This window comes from Nilaparvata lugens, unplaced genomic scaffold (genome assembly GCF_014356525.2).
Source record: "Nilaparvata lugens isolate BPH unplaced genomic scaffold, ASM1435652v1 scaffold4748, whole genome shotgun sequence".
Lineage (NCBI taxonomy): Eukaryota > Metazoa > Arthropoda > Insecta > Hemiptera > Delphacidae > Nilaparvata > Nilaparvata lugens.
This window is the reverse complement of record NW_024090791.1, coordinates 12,572-22,890: the sequence shown is the minus strand read 5'-3', so window position 1 is coordinate 22,890 and position 10,319 is coordinate 12,572. Positions and strand designations below refer to the sequence as shown.

The window sequence follows — 10,319 nt, the reverse complement described above, 5'->3', positions numbered from 1 at the left end:
AATTTCTTGTAGAAACTCTACACTTTATAAAAAAGTCTATGCCTATAGATTTTGATGAAAATATGCACTTTCAGACATTTTTGATCTTGAAAAAATAACTATCTACAGATTACAATGTGATTCAACACATATTTCGACAAGACTTTATCAGTGCTACTTTGAAACTACAAGGATTTTGATTTTGTTCCATTTTTTGTGCTTAAAAAAATACGAGAATCGTATTTTCTGCACCTTTCTCAAAGGACTTCGCACTCCCAATATTTTTTAATATAATATTTGCAGTATATTATAATATTATTTGTTAAATGTCAAATAACATTATTCTCGAATTACTTTATACTGTAGTACACTTCCAACCCTTTTTAGTATGAATATTTTGTCTTTTTTATTTATATTCAAATATTTTGTATTCGTTAAATGTCAAATCACATCTCTCAAAGTACTTTACTACACTCCCAACATTTTTAATATAATATTTTCAGTAAATTATATTATTTGCTAAATGTCAAATCGCATTTTCGAAGTACTTTAGACTGTAGTACACTTCCAACCCTTTTTAGTATGAATATTTAAAATATTTTTATTTATATTCAAATATTTTGTACGGTATTCGTTAAATGTCAAACCACATTTCTCAAAGTAGGTACCTACTTTACACTCCCAACATTTTCAATTTGAATATTTTCAGTATATATATTATTATTTGTTAAATGTTGAATCACATTTCTCGAATTACTTTAGACTTTAGTACACTTCCAACCCTTTTTAGTATGAATATTTAAAATATTTTGTCTTTTTTATCTATATTCAAATATTTTGTACGGTATTCGTTAAATGTCAAATCACATTTCTCAAAGTACTTTACTACACTCCCAACATTTTTAATATGAATATTTTCAGTATATTATATTATTATTTGTTAAATGTCAAATCACATTTTTCGAAGTAGCCTACTTACTTTAGACTGCGTAGTACACTTCCAACCCATTTAGTATGAATATTTAAAATATTTTGTCTTTTTCATTTATATTCAGATATTTCGTTAAATGTCAAACCACATTTCTCAAAGTACGGTACTTTACTACACTCCCAACATTTTTAATATGCATATTTTCAGTATATTATATTATTGTTAAATGTCAAATAACATTATCTCAAAGTACTTTAGCGACTGTAGTACACTCCCAACCCTTTTTAGTATGAATATTTAAAATATTTTGTATTCGTTAAATAATGTCAAATCACATTTCTCAAAGTACAGCACCTACTTTACACTCACAACATTTTTAATAAGTATAATTCAAAATAGTACTCTATATTTTTTGTAAAATGTCAACAAATCAGTTTACTTTAAAGCACTTTACACTCTCGACACTTTTTCGGTCTCACTCGGGTAGCCACCCTCACAGCTTCGACGAAAACATTTTCTAGGCCCTCCTTGTTCATGGCGGAGCATTCCAGCAGTTTGACCGCTTTTATTTTCCGTCTCATCTTCTTGCCTTCAGCGGTTGACACTGAATCGTGATCTGTGGCACGGAGGTCAGTCTTGGTTGCTGGAAAATTGGAAAAAAATATCAATTTAAATTTCAATTTATTCATTCATTCACACACACTTTGTTGCTGGAAAATTGGAAAAAAATATCAATTTAAATTTCAATTTATTTATTCATACACACAAACAAGTATTACACAAATTAACAAAAAGAATACATGCAAACAACAACAACAATTACAATAAAACAAAATAAAAAATAGTGTTGCGAAAAAAGGGTGGAGGATTAAAGGGTTGTTACAACTATTTATTCATTCATAGGCTATACAAATACTGATATGATATGAGAAGGCTTGATACAAATAAATGAGCTGTAGAAGCTCACTTTATATTCTTGATGCTGTAACTGTATAAAATCTGATTTTATTTATTTATTTATTTATTATTTATTTATTTATTTATTTACTTACTTATTACTTATTTATTTATTTATTTATTTATTTATTTTTTATTTATTTATTTATTTATTATTTATTTATTATTTATTTATTATTTATTTATTATTTATTTATTTATTTATTATTTATTTATTTATTTATTTATTTATTATTTATTTATTTATTATTTATTTATTTATTTATTTATTATTTATTTATTTATTTATTATTTATTTATTTATTTATTTATTTATTATTATTTATTATTATTATTTATTTATTTATTTATTATTTATTTATTTATTTATTTATTTATTTATTTATTTATTTATTTATTTATTTATTTATTTATTTATTTATTTATTTATTTATTTATGGAGACAACAGGTTACCCCTAATGTGTCTCCTTCACAAATACAACAATACAAGATACAATACGTGAAATACAACAATACAATGAAAAAAAAAATGAACAAAGTAACTTTCAATTGCAATATTGTTAAAAGAAAAAAAACTATAGAAATACAAGAGAAGGAAAAAAATAGATGTATACAATAAAATAATTATAAAACGGAATATAGAAATGAAAAGGTTCTAAAATTAAAATAAAAATGTTACAAAGAATGGATAAAACTAACAAATGAATGTCAGAGGACTGGTACCTGCCAATGAAGCAACAGAATGAGTAAGATGTACGAGTACATAGTGCAATAGATACACATCTATATACAGCAACAAATAATCGACAACACGACTGAGCAAGGATATCTCACAATAGACTGTTTAATATTCTATAAAATTTTCCACGAGAGAACCAGAAGATGTCCAGTTGCCCAGAGAAACAGTTGAAAAGTCTTTGAATTCTGTTGACTGGAGAATTATAGTGACTCACAGTTCTGGACCGGGGCACAAAAAAAGAGAAAGTGGAGCGACGTGATATGGTAGATATATAAATATTTACATATGAAAGCAAATATGGGGAATCTATTTTATTATTTAATAAGCTATGAAGAAAAATTAAAGACTTAACATCTCGTCTTGTTTTTAATGATTTCAATTGAAACATATTTCTCAGAGTGTCAGAGGGAAAGTCAAACGGACAATTGAAATTGAATTTTCTGAAGTGAATGTACCTTAAAAATTTATTTTGTAAACGCTCCAAAAGTAGCACTTGATCATTACAATAAGGGTTCCAAATTTCAGATGCATACTCAAGAATACTTCGGACAAGAGATTTATACAGAAATATTATGGGTGAGACATCATTGAAAGGTGAACATGTTCTCAAGATAAACCCCATCTGCTGATTGGCCCTACTACACAAAAGGTCTATATGTTTATTGAATGTAAAATCAGAGCTGTAAATCACACCCAGGTCCTAAAAGACTCTACCTCCTCCAACGGTATACCATCAATACTATAGATGCATCTGTGTGAAGCTACCTGCCGGGAAAATGATAAAGTTGGGATGAAATGATATTGTTTAGGAGCTGAATATCATAAAGCTGCGTTTACACCAAAGTTATTAACAAAATGTTAATAACTTAATCCTTATAGATTCTATTAGATTGAACATAACTTATCATACACATGATGAACATATGTGTTTGTCAAGTTCCATTCAATCTAATCGAATCTTTAAGGATTAAGTTATTAACATTTTGTTAATAACTTTGGTGTAACGCAGCTTAAGTTGTGGAACGTTTTGTTATTCAAAAAACCAATATTTTAAAAAAATACTGGATCATTTCATTGAGGAGTAAATGGGGCGCATTCCTCGTGTTAATAAACGTTTTTAAGGTCTCCTTAAAACAATATTTGGAAAAAGTACTGGATCATTTCATTTAGGAGTAATTGGGGCGCATTCCTCGTGTAAGGAATGATATAAATTTGATAGGTATAAATTTTTACACTGATTTGTTATTATTATAATTTCTTTGCTGAGTATGATGCCCACATGAGCTCTAGGCTTGTGCGTGAATATGAGACGGATGATGATGAGAAATGTAGGCTACACTGGATTGGTCTTTATACAAATTTGGACAAGCCTTCATAATATGAAAGCTTCATAATATATAAATATTATTTGAATTGCAGTATCGTATTCATCTTTCAGTCTCCATGTTTAGACTGCATGTATTTTCTAGATAAATTCTAGTATTTGTCATTTTTATTTTTATTTATCATCGACTTCACGAGGATGGTGACGAGTGCCCTTCGAGAAAGCTTCGACTGAGTTTCAACTCAGCTATCATCCTGACGTGTGCAGTATACTAAGGCAATTTCTAAGCTGTTCTGCTGCACTAGAAAACCGTACAAAAACTAATTTTTATAATTTATTACTTTTCTTGCCCTATTACCATAGGTAACGAAAGTATTGCTTTCCGAAAAAATTAAGGTACCCCAATTTCTTAATTTCTATACGTCTCAAGGTCCCCTGAGTTCAAAAAAGTGGTTTTTGGGTATTGGTCTGTATGTGTGTGTGTGTGTGTATGAGTGTATGTGCGTCTGTGTATACGATATCTCATCTCCAAATTAACGGAATGACTTGAAATTTGGAACTTAAGGTCCTTCCCCTATAAGGATCCGACACGAACAAATTCGAAAAAATCCAATTCAAGATGGCGGCTAAAATGGCGAAAATGTTGTCAAAAACAGAGTTTTTCGCAATTTTCTCGAAAACGGCTCCAACGATTTTGATCAAATTTATAACTAGAAAAATCAAGTTCTATCAACTGCCACAAGTCCTATATCTGTAAAAATTTCAGGAGCTCCGCCCCATCAATGCAAAGTGTGATTTTAGATTCCCAATTATCAGGCTTCAGATACAATTAAAACAAAAAAATTAAGTGGAAAAGATTGAGCATAAAAATCTCTACAATTAATGTTCAGTGACATTTTCACCTAAAATTGGAAATAAGCTCGAAATTCAAGAAAATGTGTTTATTCAATAATGCAAACTGTTGGCAACTGTTGATTCTATTAAATCATCCACTATGAAGAGATATCAGACCTCATGTGTGTCTCCAGCGTTATTGTCCTATCACCGGCTGGCAAATCTTTGAATAATAGACTTGTGATGCGCGTGTACACTAGCGTCAGGTGATCAATTTTCATAACGGCAAGGAAAGTTGTGTGAGTGCGCCACACCAGATTTTTATAATTTATATCTTTGTAACTCACTTGTTTTTTGTTCAAATAAAATAAATAATAGATGAATTTTCGAGGTACCGACCTACTAAAACTACAGGAACATCAGGGCAGTGGTGTTTGACCTCAGGATACCATTTACTCAGGATATTGTCAAAAGAACTTCTACTGGCCACTGAGTAACACATTAGGAAACAGTCGGTCTGAAACAAAACAAAACAAAAAACTTATAAATAACATAATTTTAAACAAATTTTGTCAAATTTGTAAAGAAACAAAATTACATGGAGATCATATATATATTTTTTATTTATTCATCTATTTCATTCAATAATTACAATATCAAATTGATGATTGGGAGAGAATCAATAGGATAAACCCAAAACTGACTCTCTCCCTAATTTTGATGAAAATAGTCCAAATGAGGTTATATGAAAACACATATATAAAGATCACAAAATTCACAGTCAAAATAATATGCATTATACTAGAAATTTTGTATCTGAGTAGTTGACCAGGGGCCTGTTTCATAAAAATTTAAAAGTCCTGTAATACAGGAACAGCTGATTTTATCGGCTATATTGAGCATGTAATTGGAATAGTGATTCTCCTGTATTACAGGACTTGTAACTTTTATGAAACAGGCCCCAGAAAGATGAAACGAATAATTTATTATTAGACTAGAAAATGCATTAATAAATTGGAAAATATAAAAAATCCTGATAAATTTGAAGCCAGAAAATCACAAGTGCATTTACGACAAATTAATAAGTTAAGCTCATTAATTTAAAAGCAGTATAATCTTGATTGTCAAGTTTAGAGTACCGTAATGGAACATTATTGGGTCGATTTAATAGAAACTATAGAATCTGATCTCGAGCAACTATAGTGGATCCACGTTATAATGACAGTGTTTGATTAGTAATGTTATTGCTATCCTTGTCATCATTCAACAAAGCGGATAGCGCTATCTCTTTCCGCTTTACTCTGTTGCCAGATCGTCTTTCAACAATGTAGAATTAATGATTGATTAACAAAATATTTCATCTTAATTATTATGAATTATTGAAAAATATAACTCTTGCTTAATAAAATATAATTGATTATTTTAAACGAGAACGAACAGTTAATATTACATCAATAAACCTGTATCAGCTACCGTCTATAGAAGGCATTGACAAGATAGAGGATCGGCAACGTTGTTCTCCTATTTTTCTCCACTGCCATTATAACGTGGACCTCACTATAGTCTGTTTGTTCTAGCTATACAAATAAGATTATACAGTTGACTCGAATCTTGCTTGAAGAAAATAAAGATTACTTAGAACTAGCAATTGCTAGATTTCATTCAAATATCCTGATAATTTTGAACATTGTTTATGGAAATTACAGAAAATATACTCTGTTATTGTCTTGCTGTGTATTGGAAATATTAAATCTTTCACTAATCAAATTGATCTGATATTTTTGAGCATTGTTTATGAAAATTACAGAAAATACAACTTGGCATTCTAGCATTGTTCATAAAAATCGAACTAGCATTGTTCACTACTAATCCAATTGATCTGATATTTTGAGCATCGTTTATGAAAATTACAGAAAATACAACTTTGCATACTAGCATTGTTCATAAAAATCACAGAAATACACTTTGGTATTGTCTGGCTGTGTATTGAAAATATTATACCGTTCACTGTCCTAATATTTTTGAGCGTTGTTTATGAAAATTACAGGAAATACAACTTGGTATACTAGCAGCATTGTTCATAAAAATCACAGAAATACACTTTGGTATTGTCTGGCTGTGTATTGAAAATATTATATCTTCCACTGTCCTGATATTTTTGAGCATTGTTTATGAAAATTACAGAAAATACAACTAGGTATACTAGCAGCATTGTTCATAAAAATCACAGAAATACACTTTGGTATTGTCTGGCTGTGTATTGAAAATATTATATCGTTTACTGTCCGCTGATATTTTTGAGCATTGTTTATGAAAATTACAGAAAATACAACTAGGTATACTAGCAGCATTGTTCATAAAAATCACAGAAATACACTTTGGTATTGTCTGGCTGTGTATTGAAAATATTATATCGTTCACTGTCCGCTGATATTTTTGAGCATTGTTTATGAAAATTACAGAAAATACAACTTGGTATACTAGCATTGTTCATAAAAATTACAGAAATACACTTTGGTATTGTCTGGCTGTGTAGGGCCTATTGAAAATATTAATCTTTCTCTAGGTAATCTGATTGATCTGATATTTTTGAGCATCGTTCATGAAAATTACAGAAATATTCTTTTAGGTATTGTCTGGCTGTGTATTGAAAATATTATATCTTTTACCAATCATATTATTACTCATAAATATTCTGAATAAAATATACTTACATTAGGATAGGATAGAGGCCTGAGCCTTTCATAATCTTCCTGACCAGCTGTGTCCCAGAGAATGACGTCATGATCCTTTCCATCCACATTTATTGTGTCAGGATAGTTATCAAATCTGCAATCACAATAAATAATTCATTATTGAACTATTATCAATTTATCGATCTACTCCAAAAATGCACTAGATGAATAGACCTGTGAACTGTTCAAATTGAGAGTTCTTGTGTAGTGAACTTTAATGAATAATTTAGAAAACTTTTTCAACAGAACAATATATGAATACAACAGTTTAAGTTAAGGGTTATAGTTCTACTGAACTTTAATAACCAATCTGGTTAACTGGTTTATTAGGTGCTGTATTTAAACTAGAAAAGATATGAATACAGAGATTGCAGGGTTGCAGATCTATTATAGCTATGATGAAATAACAATAAAATTTAAAATGTTCATAGTTGGATACAATTTATGAAGCAGTTTTATGCAATATGTGGTTAATACACCATTTTCAATTTCTAGTAGACTCTGTATCTGGTTTAGAAGCCGAAAATAGATTCTAAATCCTTTTAATACTAAAGTGTTTTAAATCTATCAAATCGTTAGACATCAATGAATTGACATCATGTTCTGAAATGACGCTGCACAACAGTAACAGAGTTTGTTTTGGCTAATTCAAGAACACAATAAGCTTTCTCCACTTGAGTAGCGGCCATATTGCTAAACTAAACTGGCTGTTGTAACACGGAGCAGCCAACAATAGCCAGCAACAGTTCTACCAACATAAACTTTAAGAAATCCCCTACAAACCTATATCACTTACTATGTTGAAATACACCAGTTTAATTTTGTACAGGCTATTGAAGTTGTCTATTTCATTTGTAATCACCCGGTAGATTGTACGGTAGTGAACAACTACAAGACTCAACCTATTTCGGACTATGTGTAACCTTATCTAAATTTTGGAGAGGAATAGCACAAGGTTACCTAATTTTTCTCTTCCTATAATTTTTGATGATGCACTTGTTGTAGAAATCAACCAATCAATGAAAGCTGCTTTGCTAGGCAGAAATAAAATAACATATTGTTTCTTATGGGGGTGTTCACATTTGTGCATTCTACCAATATGTTAAGATGCCATAAGAGCCAATGCTCTTTCAGCCTAGCAGGACAGAAATTTAGTAGCAGTATTTAGAAATGAACACTTATCAATGAAATAAACTCGTTAATTATGAATAAGCATGATAATGAATACAGTACAGTATGAATACTCTATAAAATTTTATTCTTTTCAACTAAGGAGATAATATAAAGCTAGATTGGTGATCAATAAGAATAGACCAATAATGATAATCTTTGATTTTATTAATTCATAATTGAATAATACTCATCTATCTTATTATCCATGACGAACAGTAAGTAATAATATGTTTTTTGAACTATTTTTAACAGTCTATTTTTTAATATTAGTTATTAAAACTAGTACTCACCGTGGAGCGCTTTCGGATTATTTAAATCCATTTTCAACACAGTGAGTATTATTTTTAATAACTAATATTCAAAAATTAGACTGTAGTGTCGTTAAAAATAGTTCAAAAAACGGATTCATAATTATCATTTTTGAAAAGAATTATCATAATCCAAGGTAAAATAGTTGGTAAGCGCTCGGTGGGAGGTAGAAGAATATCTTGTGTGAGAAACCTGAGGGAAGCGTTTAATTGCACAACCAATGACCTATTTAGAGCGGCTGTGAACAAGATAAAAATTGCCAACCTCCGAAATGGAGACAGTACTTAGGGAAGAAAAATCTTGAAATCTGAAAATTTTTTTTCCTACAGTTACGATGAAAAGTGGCCATTGCTGCACTGATTACAGAACGCAAAGAATCACTTTTCCGCTCTAGTGCGGGAAAAATTTTTCTGCACTCCAGATTTGCAACATGGCAACGCAAAATACTTAGTAGGTTATATGGAGCAACAGTGCAGCAAAATCAAAATGAAGTTGGTAACAGTGACTGCTGTGGCTGCTATAGTGAGCAGAGGTGCAACCAAGCACAACGCGCTAATTATTATTCATTATATATTATAACCAAGGACAACGAGGACTTTAGGATTTTAGGATTAAGGTTTTTATCAATAATAAAATTACACAGAAAAACATTTGATGGATTTCAGGCAATTTTACCCATAATTACCCACTTTTCATATTCAATGGTAACTGTAGGAAAAACTTAATGTGAAATACGTGCGCAAAGTTCCTCTGCTGCACTCAAGAAACCATTCCGCCCTCGCCTACGGCTCGGGCGTAAACGTTTCTTTCGGTGCAGCAAACTGTCACTTTGCGCACTAGTTGCACAAATAACTATACTCACACTGTAGGCACATATTCGGTTGGAAACCTTTTTTTCGTGTATGTTATCAATAAACAAGTTTTTCCAACCATTCCATCACCTATTGTCGTTATTTTTAGTGGCATCTTCTCTTTGGTAGAATGTATCTTCTTCTCCTGAAAAACAAGAAGAGACAAAATTATTTCCGAAACATGAAAATAATAATTCAACTAAATCTGTAAAGAAAACACGCATTAATTGTTCAGAGAAATTAACTTATAAACTGTCAGTATTGATTAAATGGAAAGCATTGATGTAATCTTATGAGGAAAGCTGACAGTTCAAAGTGTCTCTCACTATAGAATAAATCAAACATATTTTTTTCACTTTTTGTGTAGTTGAGAAGTTGATATTGTGGTAATTATTCATATTAAATTAAAAAGACCAAGAAATTGTCAAAAACCACAGATTTATTGATACTATTGATACAGATTTATCAGAGATTGACAATGGTGTA

The 10,319-nt window shown here is 30.2% G+C and overlaps 1 protein-coding gene across 1 annotated transcript; it reads right to left on the bottom strand.

The window, feature by feature from the left end:
• Positions 1-698: 698 nt before the first annotated feature.
• LOC111054932 (ras-like GTP-binding protein RhoL) lies at positions 699-10,000 on the bottom strand. Its single transcript, XM_039444469.1, has 4 exons — positions 9,845-10,000; positions 7,480-7,594; positions 5,165-5,282; positions 699-1,553 (listed from the first exon to the last, which is right to left on the bottom strand). Exons 1-4 carry the CDS (start codon positions 9,946-9,948, stop codon positions 1,351-1,353), a joined length of 540 nt encoding a protein of 179 aa, XP_039300403.1. The 5' UTR covers positions 9,949-10,000; the 3' UTR covers positions 699-1,350.
• Positions 10,001-10,319: the final 319 nt, after the last annotated feature.

Bases quoted from the DNA above. Each gene is read 5' to 3' on its own strand.
- LOC111054932 (XM_039444469.1), bottom strand. From the start codon at position 9,948: ATGCCACTAAAAATAACGACAATAGGTGATGGAATGGTTGGAAAAACT. The intron at 7,595-9,844 runs GTGAGTATAGTT...TTGTGATTGCAG, and splicing joins ACCGAATATGTGCCTACAGT to ATTTGATAACTATCCTGACA. The intron at 5,283-7,479 runs GTAAGTATATTT...GTTTTGTTTCAG, and splicing joins GGCCTCTATCCTATCCTAAT to ACCGACTGTTTCCTAATGTG.